Genomic DNA, 23824 nt, shown 5'->3' on the forward strand with positions numbered 1-23824 from the left:
ATGGCCATGTCATCACCAACTGGTAGAGAAAAAGCCAGGGAGTTTGGATTGTCAAGAACTTGGGAGCACTGTAGCAGGCTTTTGTGTTATATGAAGGGAAGACTTAGAAACATCTGTTCGGTGCTTTGAGCAGACCTCAGACTCAAGGTATTAATAAATAGTTTAGCAAACCCAAATTCTCTGATACATGCAATGAGAGGTCTAACTTCATTAACATGTCTCTGGCCAATTGTGGGCTAGACTTTGCTTCATAAAATTCTTCACTAATAATGGGGCTGCCAAATATGAGGACGGGAATTTGAAAAAACTAGGGAACAGAGACTTCACACGTTCCTTGAAACTGCCAATTTACATAGAAAGACTAACAACCTTTCCAACCTATTGAATAAAATAGCTACTCTAAACTTCTGTTATTAAAATGGACTCCATGAAGGCAGCACTCTTTCTAATATTTATTTTTTTAAGTAGGACTTAAAACTGGGAGAGGCAATGAGTAGGTACCCCCAAAACATTTGCAGACAAAATCAACAGGCTACAATTTACAACTTACTATTTTGCTAAGTTCTGGCAAGGTAATGTGGTACTTTGAATTAGCGTTATAGCAAAACTTCATATTATTAAGAAAAACTTTGTGGACTTCATTTTTATGACTATATGTTATTCAATTGTATGACTTGACAAGTATTGATTTACCATTCTCTTACTGTTTAAACATTTTTTCTCAAAGTCTTTACTATAATAAACAATATTTTGGTAAACATCTTTGTGCAACGTTACACTTTATATATTCTATTTGACCTGGATTCTTCATGCTTCTTAGTGCATGCTTCTTAGTGACCTCTCTGAGAGGTAAGGTTTCGTTATACGCTTTGCAGAGAAAAAGAAAGGTTACCTTATTGCTCAGGTTCACATTAGCATTTCTGCTGAGGAGCAGGGACACCATGTCCACATGTCCTTCTTGAGCTGCAAGATGGACAGAAGCAATTCCTTGCCGGGTAACTGCATTTGCATCAGCACCATATTCCAGCAGAGTTGTCGCTATGTCCATCTGGTTCTTTTTGGCAGCGATGTGCAGTGGCGTATAACCATTCTGTCAACACGAATCACTTGGTCACATGCCCAGTAACAAGATAAAAATGTGTGCAGTGCACTTTCAAATAGTATGCTTCCCTTTCTAGTGATTTTCTTTGACGGTTTAAAAATTCATAATCACAGAAGCAAACTGATAAATCAAGCTGTGCCATTAATGTACTGCCCTAATGTCTCCCGCATCCCTAAATTGGGAAAACATACTACAGACAGTTTAATGCAGAGTACCACCAGTTTTGCAAAAGGAATATAGGGTCCTCTCTTGCAGGCAGTTAATGTTAGTAGGTGCTCAATAATTACTTGCTTTATTTAAATTGCCAATGCAAGGAAACGCAACTAGGAAACAACAAACAATGTGGTACCATGGACATGTTCAGAGCCATTATTCCACTTTTCATTCAATAGTAGCTATTCAGCCATTACTCTACCTTTAAAATATCTTTAATAGTCACTTGTTGCTAACAAGTTGAAAAATTTAGTGTTCATGGTAGTCAAGATGCTATAATCTACCCTCACAGCCCCTTTGATTGCCTCTTCTATGAGACTCTAGTTTTTACATTATGCTTCAGCTGAACTGGCTTCCCACATAAGATACAGCTCATGTTTCTATTTTGCCTCATTCTATCAAGGATGTTCTTCTCCACCATGTCTTTGGGGTCAGCATCTATCAGCTGAAGATTCAGCTCAAGGGTTATACTCTCATGAAGGGTTTCATTTCCTCCTTCCCCACCTACACCCACCCCCAACCTAACTGACTCCCAATCAAAGTCCTGGAGATAGTGGCACTCTTTCCTTTGCATACCTGTTTCCTTCTACTAAAATACAAATTTGTTGAGGGCAGGTATTGTGTCGTATTTGTCTTTGTATCTCTACTAGTGCCTCACAGTGACTGGTGAATCCTCAGAATTTGAGTCAAACTTACTACCACTTTCAGGACATTCTGGGATCCTTGTCTTGACTGACCTCTGATGACCAGAGGTTCAAGCAACTTAAATTCCTCTGGCAAACTGGCAATTAACTGTGCCTCAGGGTTGTTCATAGTCTTCTGCCCTGAGAAAGAAAGGTCCCCTGCACTAGGGGACCTTGTCCAGCCTTATTGTCATTTAAGAGAAATGCAAGATTATATTTTCACTTGGGCATGAATCCAACTATATAAGATATGCCAATGAAAAATGAGAATGATTTTTTATAGAAAAGAAGATTTAGAGGGAAAAAAATGGAATTCATGGATTCACATTTGGCAAAATGATCCAAATCTAGACAACTATCAGTCACAATCTTTCCAGGCCATATGGATGGGTAGGAAACAACACAGAGGACAGTGGGGGCTGCTGCACCACTGATCCGGCCAGCCTACTGCAATTACCCTCATATTTTAAGTCATTAGCATGTCCTAGTAGGATAATGGTTCTCACTTGAGAAACACCCTTTCTGTAATCAATTGTAGAGGATTTAAGCAAGTGGAAATGCTGCTTCCAGACTCTTCTGAAACCAGCCTCTGCCAAACAGGATGGGCCAGGGTAGAAGATTTTATATCCCTATTTTTAGTTTTGACCTTTTGCCATCTGGAAACCCTAGCTGACCTGGGAAACATTTGTCCCTCTGTACAGACACACCCTAAAGAGATTGCCTTCAGAGCCAAATGTAGAGCTTTGGACTGAGCCCAACTTTACACCGAATGACAGGAGGGGGTGGTCTGTTTCGTTACCATCCCCACCCCTGCATAAAAGCCAAAATTCACAAAATCAGTGCTAAAATAGGTCATCTGATTAGTCAATATGTCTAGCACTGGCTAATCAGAGGGGTAACAGCAACATAGCCTGAGTTTAGCTTCTTGTCATGCATCTTATTTCTTTTTGCTTTTGCTACGGACATAACCTTCGTGTTAGTTACTTGTCAACCACCGAAGGCAGGTCAATGTCCTTTAACAGGTGACAATCCTCTGGATTATTTCTGATTCCACCCAAAAATCCTAGGTCCTAAAGAACACTAAAAAGAGAAACTCTGGCATCTCTGAAATGCATGCTGACTTTAGACAAGTTACTCATGATTACTGAGGGCTTTACTCTGAGCTCCTTACCTGAGCTACAAAGGAAAGAATAAAGCAAGGAAAAAACAATTCATGGCATTTATTTTAGAATGGAAGTTCATCTCAGAAAGACTTAAAAATATTTCAAATAATAAACAAAAAGGTTCATCTTGAGACCTATCAGAAGTTCTCTAATCTTTCTAAATGCTTCTTAATTTCTGGAAAGTAAAATGATTCTCACATATCACACTAAAGGGAAAGATGCATTTATCAGAAGAGAAATAAAATAGTGACAGATTTGGCTATAGAATAATCTTAAATATTTTTTCCTCTTGATGTGGAGAACAAAATGCTTGCAGTGTGTGCTTTTGTAATTCAAGATGAAAACAAAAGGAAATGCAATTTTAAGTTAACAAAAGTAATAGATGTATATCATACTTTATATTTTTTCCCAAGAATCTCTACTGTTCCATACCAGTAGATATATTGTACATTTTATGGAAGAGAAATCTGATAATAAGTTAAGACTCACTATCTGTTTTCCACGATGAGTGTCCAGGTTATGCCTGATTTCATGCCAATACCCCTTCTAGCATAGAGTCTTTCCTCGGGAAATAGATCTGGTGAAAATGGATCACAGAAGCCCATCTACTTTTTTGGCACCTTCCCTCCTCCCCCATTACAAAATCGCATCAGGTTCCTAGGACATGTATGAGTAAGAAAATATGTTGGCAATTCTATGAAACAGAAGAAAAGGCAAGAGAGCATCACCTACCCTAAGAACCCAGCATGTGAACTGAGAAAGAGTTCACACTGAAGTCAACTGCTGTTATAGCCATATGTTCAAATCGTGCCTTTTTGAGCCTTTGTCCCTCATTTTTCACCACGGCCAGAATTTGGAAATGCTAAACCTTCCTTTACTCCAGGGAGTATTTGCCTACTCTTTATCCCTTCTCCCTCCTTCTTTAATAAAAGAGCCTTGGCATTGTGTCCAGCTGAAAAACTACACTTCCTAGCTTCCCTTGCAGAAAGAAGTGGCCAATGACATGTAAGGAGAAATGGCTGGGTGGAGTTTCTGGGAATGCCCTATTGTCTTTCTTTCCTGCTTGAAAAGAGGAACTGGCAGCCTGGGCAAAAACAGTCTCTGAAAGGAAAGGAAGAAAAAAAAAATCACAGGGAGCTTTTCTTAATGTTCTGGAAACACTGGACCAACATCAACAACTGCCTACCTCCAGACTGTTTATAAATGAGAAAAAATAGAGCCTCATCAGTTTAAACAACAGTAGCTAGGTTTCTTGCCTAGCAGATAAAGCCCATCCTTAACTGAAGGAACAGGCTTTGCTTGGGATCAAAGTCTAGAAAAAGTTCCTGACCAGGATCAGTGCCTCAGACAGTGGGGATGATCAGCCATGTAGCAGCGATGGTATTACTGAAGCTTTTATGGGGGCAATTGTGCTGTGGCAGCAAGAAGTAACGTCTCCTTAGGAAAGCCAGTGTTGGATTGGCTATAAAAGCTACTCCAAAGGCTCAGTGCTGTTAGAACTCTTTTCAACTCTTTGTTGTGAAGGATGTTTTACAGACATGGAAACATGAAGTCTTGTTTGACAAATATGAAGGTGGAAATCAACTGCAAATATACCTACTACGGACCTATTTAAGGGTTATTTATGGATTGAAAGAAGGAATGGATGGACGGAAGGGTGGCTTGCACTCATTTTGCTTCACAACTACTTTATGACTCTTGTCAATTCTAAACTGCTTGGTACTAGTTGTGTCAAAATCCTTACTCTCATGTGAGGAATGAACAATTTTCCTATTAATTATCTTACTCTTCTGTGAGGAATGAATAATTTGCTTATTAATTATTTTCCTACCAAGAACCTGGAGTTATTATAATATAATAAAAGTGGCCCAGGCCCAAAAGGATATTAAAATATACTAAAATGAAATAGACAATCATTAAGTTTCAATGTAATTTTTTTCATTTTTTAAGTTGTGGTAAATATACATTATGTAAAACCAAACCATTTTTAAATGTATACTCAATGGCGTTAACCACATTTCACATTGTTCTGGAACCATTACCACCATCCATCTTCAAACTGAAACTCCATCCATTAAACATCAATTCCCCAGTCCTTCCTCCCTTTAGCCCCTGGCAACCAGCATTCTACTTTCTATCTCTCTATGACTGAACTCATACAATATTTGTCCTTTTGTGTGATTGGTTTATTTCACTTAGCATGGTGTCTTTGAGGCTGATTAATGTTGTAGCATGTGCCAGAATTTCCTTCCTACTTCCTCCATTGTATGTATACACCACATTTTAGTTATCTGTTCATTCTTCAATAAATACTGGGTTGCTTCCACCTTTTGGCTACTGTGAATAATGCTACTATTCTTTTTTTTTTAAAAGATAAAGCTTTATCAAATGTCAAGGCATGGTTTTATGATAGAAAAAATGTTTGTCAGAATCAGAAACTATGGAGGGAAAGCCACATTTAGATGAAAAGCAAATTTAGAGGTTTGGTTCTGAACTATAGATTTCACTGGGTACATTCTGGAGAGGCTGGGGCAGGAGATAATTAAGACATATAGGAAAAGAGGTTCTGAGGAGAAATAGGTGTCAAAGATAACCTAGTCTTCAAAAAGAGAAGGTACCTGAAAACTTTCTCTCTTAAAGTCCACAAAGTGATCTAGAACAGCCCATTCATTGATTGACCTGTGTGTACAACAGATTCGATGTAAACACTAAGTTTAAAGCAGAGCACTGTAGCTGTCCCACAATGGCAGAGTAAAAAAAAAAAGATGTATAAAGCTTAAAAATGCTAAAAGTTTTTCCAACCAATAGTATTTAGTGAAAGAACTAGACAGCATTAAGTTGTGGTTTGTATCTTTCCACTTTTCTCAGATCACAGTCACCTGTTCCACAAGAGAGAGCTTACTAAACTGACAGCACTCTATTAACCTATCTTCAAATACACTCTTCTTTATGATTTGCCTCTCAAATCAGAATATCGGGGAATCAGGAAGCCATATACTCTATGTATCTCTTTTCTGAAAAATGTAGGTTGTCTACTGGCCCCAAACACCCTAATAATAGGAATAAAGATTCCTCTTAAGAATCATAAAAACATATAAACAAAATTTCCCAACCTATGTTATTAAACAGAAATAAATAACTTGAAGGCAATGTTCTATGGCCAGGAAAATATCACACATATTTTATAACCTTGAAAAATCAGACTTTCATACTCCCTCAGGCTGTGCTGATGTTTTTAATCTGGCTGAAGAATACTTCAACTTTATTTCCTCCACAGGCTCCAGGATGTCCCGGATTTTTAAGGAAAATCAATTGGCACGTGAATATTTATTGAGCATCTACCACATTAGCTGACCAAAGATCTGAAGGCACAGATTTCCTGAGGAGCTTATATTTCTGTGTCTTTTAAGTGATGTCTAAGGTGCAGGGTGCTACATGTGTAGCAAAGTGGATGCACATACAGAGACCAACAGACACTGCCCACAGGCCTCCTCGGGCTGTCCAATCACAGGTACCTTTGCAGCCGCGTGAGGTGAGGCTCCTTGGTCCAAAAGCAGGAGGGCCACTTTCTGATTATCGTAATGTGCAGCTACGTGCAGTGGAGTTAGCCCGCTCTGAAAACACGTGCAGAAACAACAACCAGTGTCAAAAGTGTCTTAACATCAGAGGCTTATATTTAGGAGATGGGATTAGTGTGGGTTCAACACAGAGTGTAAGTTACATTCCGCTTTCCACAATGCTTGGACCCCAGCGTTCACCTCCTGTTTCCAAAGTGATCTTCATCCTATGCGACTTAACTCGGGACTAGTCATAATTTAGGTGGCTGGTGGTGAAGTAGCAAGTGCTTGTTTTGCTACCATGGAAGGGGCCTGCTACAAGGTGGTCAGCCTCATACCTTCCCAGCAGCATCTGGAGATGCACTTTTCTGTAGCAGGAGATTGGCTACTTCCAGCTTCCCATATTTTGCGGCCACATGGAGGGGAGTAAATCCTTTCTGGAAACAGAAACATAAAAATAATGACCAAGAGAAATGAAACAAAGGTATCGCTTTCTTGGAACCAATGAATTATTCTCACAATGAAGCACAGTTAAGTCTGTATTTAAAGGCCAACACTGGAAGACAACAGCTAGAATCCCCTTATCAACAAGGATGAACAGTATTTAATCTTTCTCTCTCTGTTGACTGAGTCACAACATGCCACTAATTCTGGGACTAATCAGGCATCTGACCAGGATGAAGGTGGAGAGCTAGATCTGGGACTTATTCTAGAGCTATTTTGGGATTTCACATTTTGGGAAGAATATGTTACTGGGTCCCAATTTGGATTTGGAAGGCTTGGGAAAATCCAGGACAAGTCTGGACCTCCCATATTCCCACATGACTAGACTGGAGCCTTCTCTTCTCCTATTTCTGCATGTATACACATATCTTTATGCTCCAGGCCTCAGGGGTAGGAGTCAGAGAATCATGCATCTTAACCACAAAAGGTGAACTGAATAATAACACATGGTTCTATCCCAGTAAGTTTGCAAGAGCTGGGTACTGAGAGTTGAGTAGTTGCTCTCCCTTGCTACCTGCTCCTACAAGGACATGGGTATCCACCAGTCAGTCACTATGCACAGTTATGGAGGTCCCCAAGCATGAGTCAGCAACTGGAGGGTCATCAACACATTTGACCTCATGAGACTAAAGCCAGCTAGAGCCAATGGGCAGCTGGCATGGTGGAAGGGCAAGCGTACTCAAAACCTCATCACTCATTGCTCTGTTTTACATATTAAATGAAATCCAGGGACTTTTCAACTCAGCTCTACTTAAGAGCCTGAAGAGTCACAGGGGGCAAAAGTTGGAGGTAGTCATCATTTATTCGGATAGTTTTCCAAGTATTTCTAATTATTGTAATTATCTTATGCATTGATCACACTTCTCTGCATCCAAATAAGGGAGTGAAGCACTGATTTCTAGTTTTCTAAGACATGCCATAGGCCAATTCATCTTTCTATCACACTTGCTAGGTTTACGTAGTATCACCAAAAAGTGAGCTCTGAATTTGCAGTCTGTACCCACAAAGCAACTGAGTGGTAGATTATTGTTCTAAGGCATCAGAGTTGAGATTTTAAAAATTAAACCATTAATCATACAAGACAACAGCAACAAAAGAACACCAAACAAAAATAATCCAAGAAAAATTCACCTCCTGATTTGAAAGTGGTTTGTATACTTGGCCTTAGCAGGAGAGATCTATGGCTGTGTTTTTAAGTCACCATTTAAATCTATCAAATAATGTGCAAGAAACATTGTAATCTAGATATCATTGATGGTTCTTTGGAAGATAATGCACTGAGAAACATAAGACAAACAAACATACCCCAAACTACCCTGCCTCACTCCATGGCTTTGTTTAAATTTGTTTAAAAAAATGTTTTTTAATGTTTATTTATTTTTGACACAGAGAGAGAGAGACACACACAGCATGACCTGGGAAGGGGCAGAGAGACGGGAGATACAGAATCCGAAGCAGGCTCCAGACTCTGAGCTGCCAGCACAGAGCCCAACGCGGGGCTCAAACCCACAGACTGTGAGATCATGACCTGAGCCAAAGTCGGACGCTCAACCGACTGAGCCACCCAGGTACCCCTTATTTTTTTAATGTTTATTTATTTTTGAGAGAGAGAGAGAGAGAGAGAGAGAGAGAGAGAGAGAGGCACAGAATGTGAGCAGAGGAGGAGCAAAGAGAGGGAGACAGAATCAGAAGCAGGCTCCAGGCCCCGAGCTGTCAGCACAGAGCCTGATGTGGGGCTCGAACCCATGGACCACGAGATCATGAACTGAGCTGAAGGTGGACGCTCAACCGACTGAGCCACAAGGCGCCCCTCCATGGTTTTGCTGACCATGTTAAGGGCTATCCTGGGATCCCAAGGATAGATGCTGTTGTACCACTCGTGTACCTATTACCATGCTGGGAATTGTAAGGAGGATGGATCTGGGGGGACACAACAGGATTCCAAGACTCACTTTCATACCTTTGTTGTTATAGATAAAGATGCGCCATGATCCAAAAGGAATGCAGCTACGTCCTCATGCCCCTCGCGGGCCGAAAGGTGGAGTGGGGTATACCCAGAAGTTGTGGCTGCATTTGGAGATGCTCCTTGCTGCAACAGCTGTTGTACTATATCTGCCTTCCCCAATCGGGCAGAAATGTGGAGTGGGGTCTGGTCATCCTAAATGACAAGGTTGAAATACAAGGCTGATTAGCTGAGAACACAATGGTGACGTTGTGAAACATTCAGCAAACTTTGCTTGGTATCAGAGGCTACCGTAGAGTCTTTGCTTCATTGCTAAAAAAATCCCATTTATCTTTTTCTTTAACATTTAGTAAGGGGGAGATGGTGGATCTAAACACCTTAAATACCCTTTGAGTAACCTATTAGTATGAAAAGTGTGAAAGGCAGTTCTATCTATAAATTATCCTCACTACCACCTGCCATATTTTATTAAAATTTTATCCCCTAATGATTCCTTTTTTGGGGAGGTAAGGGAATTTATCCTACTAAAACTGGGAAAGGTATTATACCTCACCAGTTATTGTGCCCTCATATGGAATGAATTATTTTTTTTTTAAATTTTTTTTTTAACGTTTATTTATCTTTGGGACAGAGAGACAGAGCATGAACGGGGGAGGGGCAGAGAGAGAGGGAGACACAGAATCAGAAGCAGGCTCCAGGCTCTGAGCCATTAGCCCAGAGCCCGACGCGGGGCTCAAACTCACGGGCCGTGAGATCGTGACCTGAGCTGAAGTCGGACGCTCAACCGACTGAGCCACCCAGGCGCCCCTGGAATGAATTATTTTATTGGCGCCACCTTGTCATAGTCCAAAGCACAGAGGCCGGGTATAGGGTTGTCCAGGTATAACTGCACAACTTGGCTAGTAAAGACTCCTAGCCAAGAAGGCTGAAAGGCAGCCAACCCTCTGCTTGTCAAGGTGTACATCCTGGCATGAGCTGTATCTGCCTAGGAAAGGCCCCTTATTACAATTCACTCCCAGGCATGAGGCACTATATCTTGCACCTTGAGGATCTTATCCCCAAATGGGAGAGGCATCTTTTCCTAGTTTGCCCAAAGATGCCTTGTGGTGGTCATCCAAAGAGAAATCCTCTATTCGAGTGTGAAAAAATTCAGGTAAGTACTTTAAATAGGGAAGCTAGAGAGAAGAGGTTGGAGCACAGGAGACTGCTCTGAAAAGCTAAGGAGGATGAGAGTCAAGGTCAAAGCAAGAGGGTCTATGTAAGAAGTATAAGAGGAATTGGTGGAGCCATAGGAAGAAGAATACTGAAAACAGAAAAAAGATAATTGTCACAGAAAAATTTCCTGTAATTCTGCTACTGCCACGAGCACCACTAAACATGGGCTGAGCACCTACATGTCCCAAGCTCTGTTCTAAGTACTCCACCTACATGAATTCATTAATCATCATGACAATCTTACCACTTGTAACTGTTAGTATTTCCATTTTCTATATGAAGAAACTAGAAAAATAAATGTGCCACAGAGATAGATATTCATTAACTCGCTCAAACACTATATAGCTAGTAAATGGAGGACCAAGGTTCAAACCCAGGCATTCTGGCTGAGAAAGAAAGGTTCTTAATCACAATACATACTGCCTCCTTAATGAAACAGTAACTATAAATTCTATGCTCAATTTCAGCTGTGAGTGAAACCTTTTCCTAGATACAATGCTTGATATGTCACTAACAACACTCAGAAAATGTGAGGTTTCTTGTAATCCATCGTAGAGTACAGCTTTTCTTATTTATTCTACTTTACTGATTAAGCAGACTGAACCACTGTCTCTAGATCAGGGGTATGAAAACTACAATCCAGGGGCCAAATCCAGTTGCCACCTGTGTTTGTAAACCAAGTTTTATTGGAACATGGACACGTCCATTTGCTTATGTAGGATTGCCTATCACTGCTTCTGTTCCAGAATGTCAGAGTCGAGCAGCTATGACAGAGATGGTGCATCTGTTAAAGCCTACAATATATACTAACAGGCTCTTTACAGAAAAAGTTTGCTGACCTCTGTCTCCAGATCCTCTGTAAAATCCACCAACTGGCACCACAGTACATTGGACACCCAAAGCTTGTGTCTGCTGCTGTTATAACCTTTAGGCTCATCTGCAGATCTTATGCTTACAATGATTTAGTTGTGTTTGTTCCCACACTACTATTTTGTACTAGTTACATTGCTACTTTGTGCTATATTTGCACTAATTACTTTAATTAAACAATCGCACAATATGTTAGCAGGTAAAATATGAATCTGAAAGGGAAAGATTAATTTTCCCCTAAGAAGACTAGTTTAAAAGCTTTGGAAAGCTTTGACAGAAGTTGATAAAAAACAACTGTGGTCAAATTAGATATGGGTGAGACAACTAAATATTTTGGGGGGATGTTATAAAAGTCTAGACATATTTTGTATACAAATTGCTTCATATATGTCTCAGTTTTCTCACTACTTAACCTGAAACTAGAAACTGCAGACCATTTATATACTGAAGGTTAAATTAAATGATTAAGGCATTTACATATTTATTTACAATCCATGACCTGAACTGCCATTTTGATAACCAGACCAACTACCTATCTCAATAGTGAAAGAAAAGTGGGTTTCTTCTGGGAGCTAAACCAGGAAAACGAAGCATTCAGTCTCAACCCAGACATTCTTCTATGCAAAGGCAAATCCCTAAAGCCACTCCAATTTGAGTCTGAGGGTTTATAACATCTCAAGTTGTGAAGAAAAGGTAAAACCTTCCTTTTTCCTTTTATGGCTGTGACAGGTGACATATAAGTCAACCAAAAGAGTTCAATTATGCTTCCAAATTATGCCTGTTCTAGAAGCTTTGCACATGAGCCCTTCTCTATGGAGTGTGAAGAATTCTGGATCAAGTCTAGGTTTGATTCCAAAATCTGTTAGAGGCTAGCAATGTGCCAAGAATGCAAAGTTCTTGTTCTATTTAATTTTGTAAAATAATTGAATGGACAAATGTGTAGGGAAGGATTTTTTTTTTTTTACAATATCACTTGGATAGATACTTTTGTCATGACTCTATAAGAGTATCCCTGAAAGAGAGCATGCAGGTGTTTAAAGGTTTTAATAAAATTAAGGGTAATTTTTATCCTCAAGAGCAAAGGCTTTCCTGTGTCACACATACCTTGGCTTTAGCTTCTACCTGAGCGCCGTCTTGCACCAGATACCTCACGACTTCAGCTTGGCCAGATCGAGCTGCCATGTGCAGTGCTGTTTCTCCTCTCTGGGGAACATGAGCCAAAGGTAATTAATGGAAGCTCTGAAGAAGGGTGGCATATTTTATTTGCATAATGCTTATGATGTAGGGTGTTTTTCTTTTTTAAGTAAAAAATAGTCCCAAGAACTTCCTTATTGAAAATGAGGAAAGATCGGAAATGAAATACACAAGAATTTCACAGCAACCTGACTCCTGATGGAAGGCTCCCTTGGGGAGCCTGGTCTCCAGCAGTGTCAGAAGTGCTGCTCAGTGTGGCCTCCTCCCAGCTTGAAAGGTGAATACTCCCAGGAGCCAAGCAAGAGGGGAGATGAGTGAGTGGGGCAGGAGGGGAGTGCTCAACTAGACAGCCCGACGCCTTGCCCAAGGGAGGCTGCTGCTCCTTGGCATCTGCAGACCACTTCAGTAGTTGTGCCAGATGCCAGCCATATCATGCCACACCTTCCTATTTTTCAAAAGCTGGCAGTTTGGCTGTTTGTATATACTTCTTAAACCTTGACCACAAAATCAGAATTGCAAACAGAACAAAACAGAAATCCTATGTTGCCAGGGCAATATAGACACACCTGAGGGCCAGACTTTGCTGTTGGCTGTTGGTTTGCATTCTGTGATTTAGCTCAGCAGACCAGTATTCTGGTCTTTGGACATTATCCCATGGGGCCATTTTCTTGGCCACTGGACTCCTCCACCCTGACCACTTCCCTCATTGTCACCAGAGAGAGTTTAATTCAGATTATCTATTCATTTATTTCATTAAAAATGTAAACAATATAGAAAACATGGATAGACAAAAAGAAACAAAAGGTCATAAAGAGCAAATATATTCTCCCACACAAGTGATATCCACCTAAAAATTCCTTTTATAAATTGAGCATTGCTTTACAGGACATCCACCTCCATGGAAGGATACACAAGGACATATTTCGCATGTAACTTGTTACTATGCTTACTAGAAAGGCATTGGAGATATAGTTTACCAGATCATCCAGGGTTCTCTTTATGAAGGGAAACATTCTCTCTCTCTCTCTGGCGTTAGGAACAGGAAAGATGATATTTCTGCTCAGAAGCTGGTCTGTTCCTATCTTGTGGATGTGTTCATTTGGGCTGTTAGAAGACAGAGCCTTCCTGGAGGCCCACCCTCAGGGTGAGTGTGCAGGACCTTATGGCTTGCCCTTTCTGTGCCAGAAAGTGGTTTATTTGATTTTTACTGCTTTGGTGCTCATGAGTCCAAGTAGTGTTGTTATGCTTATGGTCTGGTATGCTAATATTATTATGAAGACAAACTTAAAATCCTATAAAACAATGTCAAATGCCACATGTAGATCTAGAGTGATAAGTCACTTAGAGAGTGATATTTACTCTGAAATGAGCAATGATTAATATGGGACAACAATACCATCTGATAATCTATGAACATGGGTTTGTTATAACCATGGGTTTGCTATAACATGGTCAAGCTCACTAAAGAGAAGAATTACTTTGGATTTACTTGAAATTACAATAATGATCATTTGAAGTGCCTCCTCAACATGAAACACTTCTTTAAATGCTTCTATTGTAAATTCTTCCCCTCCACAAAAGCTATTTTTTAAAGCATAACATCTGGTAGTAACATATCTGCAAATTTAATGCACACAACCTGTAAGTCCTAACAATTTGTGGCCAGCTGGTGATTGAATGGATCTTGCCTTTGAAGTAAAGGAAACCACAGGTATTCTCAAATTTTGTCCTTCTAAGTAGTCACATTATATAGTAATGAATTTAATTACAATAAAAAATAAGTAAATAAGAGCAATTTTTACCAGTTTATTAAATACTCATAATTGGACATTTTTTGTTAAAAGGATACTTACCACATTGGTCGTGTTTGGTGAGGCTCCATGATGCATTAGTTGTGATACGATATTTACATGCCCCATGAAGGCAGCAACATGGATTGGGGTAAGGCCCGACTAGGAAGAAAAGAGGGAAATAGTGGTTTGTGAGCTTATCATAAAAAGGTTTTGTCTGCCTGCCTCCCTGTCTGCCCTCCATGCACCCACCCATTCATTCATCCATCCCACACTCATCTTAACATAACCACTCAAGTGATCAGATCAGAAGACGTCAGGACATTGCCCACTATGTCAGATTCTATAAGATAAATGTATTAATACATAATAATCATTTCCTTAAAGCAGGTTCAGTGATTATGAAGGACCTATGTCATATCTGCTAAAGAATGATTTCAAACATTCTAATAAAGAGCTATGAAAAAAAAATTAGAAATGACCTGAAGTTTTTCCCCCTTTGCTACCAAACCTTTCTTATCCATATAACTATGTGTGTGTGTGTGTGGGGGGGGGGGGGTAGGTGCATGTATGATTACATACATACTATTAAAAATCTGACTTTCTGGGGCGCCTGGGTGGCTCAGTCGGTTAAGCGTCCGACTTCGGCTCAGGTCATGATCTCACGGTCCGTGAGTTCGAGCCCCGTGTCGGGCTCTGTGCTGACAGCTCAGAGCCTGGAGCCTATTTCCGATTCTGTGTCTCCCTCTCTCTCTGACCCTCCCCTGTTCATGCTCTGTCTCTCTCTGTCTCACAAATAAATAAACGTTAAAAAAAAATTAAAAAAAAAAAGCTGACTTTCATTTCAGATCCTATTTTGGCCTTTAAAAATGATTCCGATGAACTTAGAGTCAACTGATTCCATTGTACACAAAAGAGCATGGTACTTAACACAAGGCCAACCCTCTAATAAATGAGCAGATCACATTGTTTTAATCACTTAATTTTAACTTTATGAATATTACAAATTAAGGTGATATAATTAAAGCAAATAATACAATGATTACTAGACAAGACTTTAAATTTTGTTTGTCCCAAATCCTACACACACACACCCTTATGCTTCTTATATGAAATGATGCCATTTTGAATTTTTTAGAATTTAATTCCACGTACAGCATGAACACCATAACTTGGTAAAAATGCTTAATATGGTTAGAAATAGCTAATGTATTTTAAAAAGAGAATGAGAAGGAGATCCAGTCTCAACAGGAATTTGAGAAATGTCAAAAAAATATGTGAAAGAAATTCTGTCTAATAAAAGTGAAGTAAAAGGCAGAAGAGAAAACTTCTGGTTGGCCAGGCTTTAAATAATGGGGACTGAGGAAAATGAGAACTGTGTTAAAAATTGGACACCTTTTTCCATCAGTAGGGGGAGTCCTTAGAACATGTACAAGGCATGTTCTCATCTTGGTCTGCCTTGCCTTTTAAAGCTCTGAGGAGTACAGGGCTGGCAGAGGATCCTTTCTAGTTGCTGACATCTCTGGATACTTAATCAAACACCAGTCAAAAATATTTTATTTTGGAGCCCATTCTGATCTTTAAAAATGGTTGCCATATACTGAGAATAAGCTTTTAAAATAACAGGTCCCTACCATAAAGACATGGGAGTGACAAAAGAGCAAATCAGTATTAATATTTTCAACCATTTAATAACGTTAAATTTGTAAGTGTTACAAATGAAGGCAAATATTTGAAGATAAGAAACTAGGCTAGATCTCAAATTTTCTATCTGCTTCAAATGCTACAGTCTTTATTGATGCATTCAGCAGACCTTTACTGAATGGCCTATACCATGTTGCAGGCATCTATAGACCCATCAGACTCAGGCCTGCCTTGATGGAGCCTGCACTTTCTGGGGAGGGGGAGTGGCTAGGTCATAAGTGAAGCATCCAGATAAGTGCTTTAACAGAAACAGGCACAGGGAGAGGTGCTTCGAGGAGGACCTCCTAGACGAGGCCAAGGGCTTCCTAGTGAGTGGCCTCAGATTCGTCCTGAAGAGTGTACAGGATTAGCCAAGATAGCAAACTGGGGGTGACACATGGAGGGTACAGAGATAGGAGGGGAATGAAAGGGTATCCAGTCCCAGAAAATGCTGTGGCTGGAATCTATGGAGAGCAGAGTGCTGGGGGCGGGACAGGCTGGGGAGTCTGGAGTGGTAGATGCCAGGCGTGCTTAGCACTGATCCTGGTGGAACGTTTCTCTGAGTTCTGTGTCAGTTTTACAAGAGAAACCTAGAGTTGTCCTTTACTAACTTCAGCAACTCTGTGTTTTCTTAATTCTGAGTTTTTAGAGAGAGTAATGCTCAGTTTACAAACACTGAGGGGTGGTGTTATATAAGGTTTCTCAACCTTGGCACATCTGACGTTTTGAGCCAGATAATCTTTGTTGTAGAAGGCTGGCCTGAACGTTGTGAAATATTTAGTAGCATCTGGCCTCTAGCCACTAGACACCAGGAGCACCATCCACTTGTCAGAACTAAAAATACCTCCAGACATTTTCACATGCCTCCTGGGGGACAAAATCGCCCCCATCTGAGAAGCACCGCATTACAGAATTTCAAGTAAATTATGCTTTCAGTGGTGGTGCCACTCACCCCTGAGCACAAAGCGTGTGTTCTGAATGATGTGTTTATACTCATTCCCCCTCATACCTGTCTGCTTCCCTCTGACCTTGCAGCACCTTGGGTGAAGGCTTCAGAAAGTAGTGGCAACCATATACACAGCAAAACTAGCTGTTGAGAATGGCTCTGGGACTCCAGCTGTGAAGACCATCCCCTCATGACCCAGGGAACCCTAGAAATCCCACTCCCCTCACCTCGGTTACGGCTTGGATGGATGCACCGTGTTTCAGAAGGAGTTCCATGACTTTAATCCGATTCTTCTTGCAGGCAATATGAAGAGGGGTAAAGCCATTCTGAAAGGGACAAAGACAGAAGTACATTACTGCCTTCCATTGAAATCCAGTTCCACTGCGTGTGGTAAATGTGTTGCAAAATGAAGTTCTGTAAAGATTTGGAAGTGAGCAGAAACAATGAGGGGTTAACAGAATGCAGATTCTTTTCTGGAAGTGTAGGTAGTCTAGCTGCTCCTAGAAATCTGAAGTACCTTGCTGATCATGAACAGGAAGTGAATTTTTGTCATGGTCTCAGTAGCTAAGGCAAAACAGTCATGCATTTTTTAAGATTATTTTATTTTGGAATTTTCTCTTCTAAATAATGTGTCCCTCCCTTCTCCATCCCATTTCAAACACAGACTAAAAACAGCTGGGCCCAAACGTTTGTCCTCACAGCCAAAACTTTGCCAATACTATTCAGACTTCAACTATAAGACCAGTTCTAGAATGTTTTCATCCCAGGGGCATCTGGGTGGCTCAGTCGGTTAAGCATCTGACTTCGGCTCAGGTCATGATCTCACAGCTCATGAGTTTGAACCCCTCGTCAGGCTCTGTGCTGACAGCTCAGAGCCTGGAGCTTGCTTCAGACTTTGTTTCTCCTTCTCTCTCTGCCCCTCCCCCACTCATGCTCTATCTCCCTCTGTCTCTCAAAAATAAATAAATGTTAGAAAAATTAAAAAAAAAAAAGATTATTTAGAATGTTTTCATCCCTTCCATTTTTAAATTTCAAGTAGGTACTTAGTCCAAGGAAACAGGAAGTGAAACAACCCAACATTATTCGGATCATTTGGTTTAATATTTAATCTAATAAAGGAATCTGCTTTTTAACATATTACCTACCAATTTGTACTGCCTGATAATTGAGACCATGGAGCATTTTTCAGCCACCATAGAGAAGTATAAAATATCAGGGTCCACTATAAAAGCTTAGGTCAAAGTCACTATAGGTGCTTCCATACCCACTGTGAGACCATTTACCTGGCCAGAGTCCATTCCAGGATGACTGGCTACAATCTCTACATGTTGTGAAATCTTTAGAGTCAGAGGAAAATGAGAGTGAATGTCCACACCCTGTTTTAAGGCTTTTTTTTTTTTTGTTGTATGGAAAAATGAGTCATGATTAATAATTTCTTTTCCTCCCTTCTCAGAATGCAAAGATATGTTTGATATACCGGGCAGGTCAACAGCTCTTGAAATGCTGTTGTGGTAAAAGTTTTTCGAGTGACGAAGACGGTGGAGCTGCCTGGGGTCAAGAGTGCTCTTCAGTCCTCATCTTTCCTGCCCACTGGTCCTGAGCCCACAGAGGACCAGAGGTGCCATGGATTCATTCAGACAGGGAGATAGCACCAGTTGGAACGGAGCAGTGACCCTTTCCAAATCAGTTGATCAGATGATAGCCTTTACCTCAAAACTGCTAGTAAACTCACATGTTTCCCCTAATATTTGGTGACTGATTTTTTCCTAAACATGGGTACTTATTCTGAACTAAACTTAAACAGCTTACCAAATTAGGTTTATTTATTTTTCCAAAGACAACACACACCATCTTGTTATGAAAATAAAACTATAGCACAGCTAAGCATTAAAATAATGGATCATCTTAGGAGTTAAGACTACAAATCAGACCCAAATTTTCATTTTTATCACTAGGAAAAGGAGATGACAGGCAATGTGTTAACTTACATGGTAAACATAACACAAAATTTCAGCTCACAAATTCCTAGACCTCTGATGCTGAAGATAAAGTTTTTTGACCATTTTGCTTTATGTTTAGATCTCAGGAAAAAATTTTAATTCACATAATTATAACTTTACCTTCAGTAAGATTGGTTTGACCAGCTCAGTCTTTTTTTTATACTCACATGGTCTTTGGGTCTTGTTTATTGTAAAAGATTCACCAGTGTGGCTATAAAGAGAATGATTTAGCCCTATCAGCCTTGTTCATGCCAGAAATAGGTTGCTTCTTTAAAAGATATTTGAAAAAGTTGATAGGAAGTACATTTTATTTAACTAGACCGTCCATTTTTATCTCGTCAAAGTAATCCCTTCACATGCAGAGGTAGCAACTGTCAGCAAGACAACACAGGCTGGACCTGTTGACTGAGCTACTCACCAGGGCTTTGGCATTGGGGTTAGCTTTCTTGTCCAAGAGAACCTTGGCGACCTTGTAATGGCCACAGTGGGCAGCCACATGCAGGGCAGTCAGGTAGTCATTGGTGACGTCATCTACGGGCACGTTATGCTGGAGGAGAAGCTGGACACAGTTTAAGTGATCCCCTTGTGTGGCCATGTGCAATGGAGACAGTCCATTCTGAAACACATAAGAAAATCAGTTGTTTTACCTTTTAAACACAAATGTGCCAAACACGAAATACAATACAACCATGAAAAGATGAAAACTCTGTTTCTCACACAGAAATACTTTCACCTTTTTTTTTTAAGATTTATTTTTATTTTTATTTTTATTAGCAATCTCCACACCAGCATGGGGCTCAAACTCACAACCCCAGATCAAGAGTGGCTCTACCAACAGAGCCAGCCAGGTGCCCCTACCTTCCCCTTTATGCTTTTTTGTTTTAAGTTTTTATTTAAATTCCAATTAGTTAAAATATGGAGTAATATTACTTTCAGGTGTTATAATTTTTTTAATTAAAGAAAAAAAATTTTTTTTAATTTTCAGTAAACTCTACACCATACATGGGACTCGAATTCACAATCCCAAGATCAAGAGTTGTATGCTCTACCAACTGAGCCAGCCAGGTGCCCTCTTTTTAAAAGGTTTTAATGATTGGTTTGAACTGCAGGTACTTATAAAACAAGTCCTCCCACTTCTTTTATCAGTTGAAAACACAATTTCCAAGAAAATTCCTTTTCTGATTTAAAAATAGTGCGAATTGCCCTAAGGCCCATTATTAATCATATTCCCAGCGACGTGGAGTTCTCTTTTTTCTTAAGATTTTATTTTTAAGCAATCTTTACACCCAACGTGGGGTTCAAACCTACAACCCTGAGATCAAGAGTTCTCTGCCCTCCGCCCCCCAGAATTCTTAATATTTAAGAGTGAAAAGGACTTTAAAAAAAACAAAATGAATACCCATGGTATTCATTACACTGGGTTTTATTTTGCCTTTACAAGTTACTAACCCTTGATATTGATACTATATTGATTTGATTAACAAAAAAGTTCTGACTAAACACATTTTATCTCACATCAGTGTAGAAAGGAAATATTCCCTCTGCCATCAGTCTGGTGCCCCCATGTGTCTATGATGAGGAAAGGCAAAGCATTGACCAACTCATTAGCTAATGCTGGCCTCAGTTTAAATCAGCTGGGTTCAATGACAGTTAATCATGTGTGGTGGGAGTAAGTCAAAAATTCTTTAAAGAGTTGAGAGAAGAAATGAATAGGCTCAAAGGTAAATAAATAAAACCTTAAAAAAAAAGGTTAGAGTGACATTTAGCATTCAGTATGTGTTTCCCAGTGAAGGCAAAAACAAGGTATTAAGAGATGAGTCTTTTCAAGAATGCTACCTTTAAATGTGGAGGCAAAGTGGAGGAAACATGGAAATTTCTAGAGAATCCAATTATTGAGAGAGGCTCTATTAATCACTATGATATAGTTTAACATATCTGGCCAAGGGGGTAGGATATGACCACAAATTCAGTTTCCAAAAATTTGTTTTCAAGTTATTTCCCTTATCTATAAATGATATAAAATGGGATATCAAGATAGGAAGAAAAGGTGCCAGTCTCCCTCTAGTTACTCTCATGGTATCATTCACTCACTGTCAAGTATTTCAACTATTTGTGTTCCTTGAAAGAAAAAGGTTCATGAGTTACAATTTTCCCATACTGCCCCACAGAGAGCCATGTATATATAGAAAGAGGTCAATAAATATTTGTGTGAATTTGAAGACTTCACACAGGGTCAATCAGAATATTTCTACCTAAGAAATTCCACTCCAGGGGCACCTGGGTGGCTCAGTCGTTAAGCATCTGTCTTCGGCTCAGGTCATGATCTCATGGTTTTTGAGTTCAAGCTCCGCATCGGGCTCTGTGCTGACAGCTCAGAGCCTGGAGCCTGCTTCTGATCCTGTGTCTCCCTGTCTTTCTGCGGCTCCCCCTCTCACACACTCTCTCTTTCTCTCAAAAATAAATAAACATTAAAAAAATTCTCTCCAACATCTTGAATCAAAGTAGACACTAATGTGCAACAAAGGATGGGGACACTGGGGATAGTAGCACCCACCAGCATATGCACACATGCGCTCCTGTGCTTCCTGCCAAGACATTCCTTTGCTTTATGTTTTGATACAGTCATATGTTTTGATACATTACTTCATGGTGAAGTAAACAAACAAACAAAATCTTAGGAAACAAATGACTTAGTGGCCAGTAGAAATGGGAGGCAGTGTCAACAAAAGAAGGACATTCCCCACTGATACACAAAATAACAATATATGAGTAGTAACATGTCATTGGAGAAGGACAAGAAAGTAAAGATCATGAACCCTAGGGAGAGGGGTCTTACTGCATACTGTACCCTCATAAAGCTGAAAGTATAGATCCAATGTGATGGGTTTTCTTAGCTCAGAAAGATGGAAGCCTTGAGGAATTAGACAAACGTTTTAAAGTCAGAAATGCATTCATTCACCTAATGTTCATTCAAAAAAGGTTTACTGGAAGTCCACTATGTGCCAGGGGCTGATTTAGGTGCTTGGGGTACTGCACTGAATGAGGCAAAGTCCTGGCTTTCATTTTACTGAGGAGAGAGACAGCCGTCAAGAAAGTAAAGTAACAAGAAGGCCTCCCTGAGAAGAAAACATGTGAGTTGAAAAATGTGTGGAGACTGCAGAGATCTGGGACAAGCTGAGGGAACTCAATCTGCACGCACAGGAAATGAGGACAAACTTGGTGTATTCCAGGAAGCAAAAGGAGGAGCAGAATGAGAGATAAGGCACAGAGGTGGTCAGATTCTGGTAAGGAATTTATTAGTGCAGGGGGACACTTTAGAATGAAATCGTAGATATGACCTATGTTTATCCATCCTTTTCCAAACTCCAAAGTAATTTAAAACATAAATTCCACAAGAGCACATGCATGTGTGTGCACATGCACACCCACATACCCCCCCATACACACACAGGAAAGGAAATAAAAACAGATGTGTGATGTCTATAAATTTTAGAATATGAAAAGAGGGCTTAGTGTGTTAACTCAGCCAGGAGAAGACAGAAGGCTGAATGCTACGTGTCTGTGGTGGGCTATAATCAGTGATGTACTGGTAAGTGTTTAACAACAGCTCTTTGAAAAAGAGAAACCCCAATATGTGGCGTTTGCCAATTCCCATGATGTAAAGAACCCTCCTATGACCAATTTAAAGCCATCAGCATCATGTCAGTGAATACAGAATTGGGAAAAGATGAACACAATAGGCTTGATGATCTGGCTCCAACATAATGATTTAATTTTCAAATGCCCCAAAGGCAAGGGATATGGAAACACAGCACACCTTGGAAGATATAGATGAGGCGCAGAGTTAGAAGCAGGATTGGTTCACCTGTGTATGGTGCTGTCAGGTTTCCAGGCCCTTCTGACTCAGCAAAGCCAGATGACTGCCCCATGCCCCTTATAGGAAATCAAGAGTTGAGTCTCTGGAGAAACTGAAGCAGAGAGATTCTGGATACAGGAGCCCAGGCAGAGCAGAGGGGTGTGGTGAGGCTCTGGACTGAGACCAGGTGCTCACAGAAAAAGGAAGGGCAGTATGGGTGTCAAGAGTATGGTCTCTTGAGTTAGATGTCCTGGTTCAAATCCTTGTTCTGCCACGAGCTATCCTGAGAAAGTCTTCTCTTTGGGTCTCAGTTTAGTGCCTCATTGTGAGGATTAAATGGGTTGATATATATATATATATATATATATATATATATATATATATATATATATATATATATCGTGCTTAGAACCTGCTATGTGGGAACCACTATGTAAATATTTGTTATTATTATGATTAAAGTATGCATGGAGGATTAGGAGAATGTAGTCCCCTTTCCTTTTTCTTACTCTGAATGTGTTGAGAATCCTCCAAAAGATTGGAGGATTCATCTCTCAAAAAAATTGAACTTCCCAGAAAAAAGGGCAACTGATTGTGACATCAGGGGACCCTTCCAGCCCATCACCACCTGGAGTCCTGACTACACTCGCACAGAGCTTCCACTCAAACGTTAGTGCCTGACACTTATGGTCAGGGACAAACATTTGTGGGGAACCCCCCAACATGAAATAGAGGACCAAAGCCAACAAAGTGAAGAGAAAATATGAGGAATTGGGGGCAGAAGAGAGGCAGAAAAAAATTAAAAGAAATTTATCTTGAGTGTTCCCAGAAAGGTAATAGAATATGTTGCATCCATAAAACAAGAACTGGAAAACTTTAAGAAAAGAAGAAAAAAATCAAGGAAATCTCTTGTAAAGAAAGAATAGATAATGAGATGAACAAAAGGAAGAAAAGATGAGACCGCAATTTTATATTTATGCCTTATTGCTTTGATAAAGTGAAAATTAATTAAAAAAATTTTTTTAATCTTTATTTTTGAGAGAGAGACAGAGCGTGAGTAGGGGATGAGCAGAGAGAGAGAGAGG

General features: G+C 40.0%; 1 protein-coding gene across 1 annotated transcript in view; it reads right to left on the minus strand.

The window, feature by feature from the left end:
• Positions 1-23824, minus strand: part of ANK3 (ankyrin 3) — a 334814-nt gene that overhangs the window by 143374 nt on the left and 167616 nt on the right. The window contains exons 10-17 of the mRNA XM_042959816.1: positions 19302-19499; positions 17111-17209; positions 14318-14416; positions 12375-12473; positions 9183-9380; positions 7057-7155; positions 6677-6775; positions 893-1090 (exon numbers count right to left, since the gene is read on the minus strand). Of these exons, the coding sequence (XP_042815750.1) occupies positions 893-1090; positions 6677-6775; positions 7057-7155; positions 9183-9380; positions 12375-12473; positions 14318-14416; positions 17111-17209; positions 19302-19499 (1089 nt within the window). The remainder of the gene's footprint in view (positions 1-892; positions 1091-6676; positions 6776-7056; positions 7156-9182; positions 9381-12374; positions 12474-14317; positions 14417-17110; positions 17210-19301; positions 19500-23824) is intronic.

This window comes from Panthera tigris, chromosome D2, assembly GCF_018350195.1.
Source record: "Panthera tigris isolate Pti1 chromosome D2, P.tigris_Pti1_mat1.1, whole genome shotgun sequence".
In the NCBI taxonomy this organism is placed as follows: domain Eukaryota; kingdom Metazoa; phylum Chordata; class Mammalia; order Carnivora; family Felidae; genus Panthera; species Panthera tigris.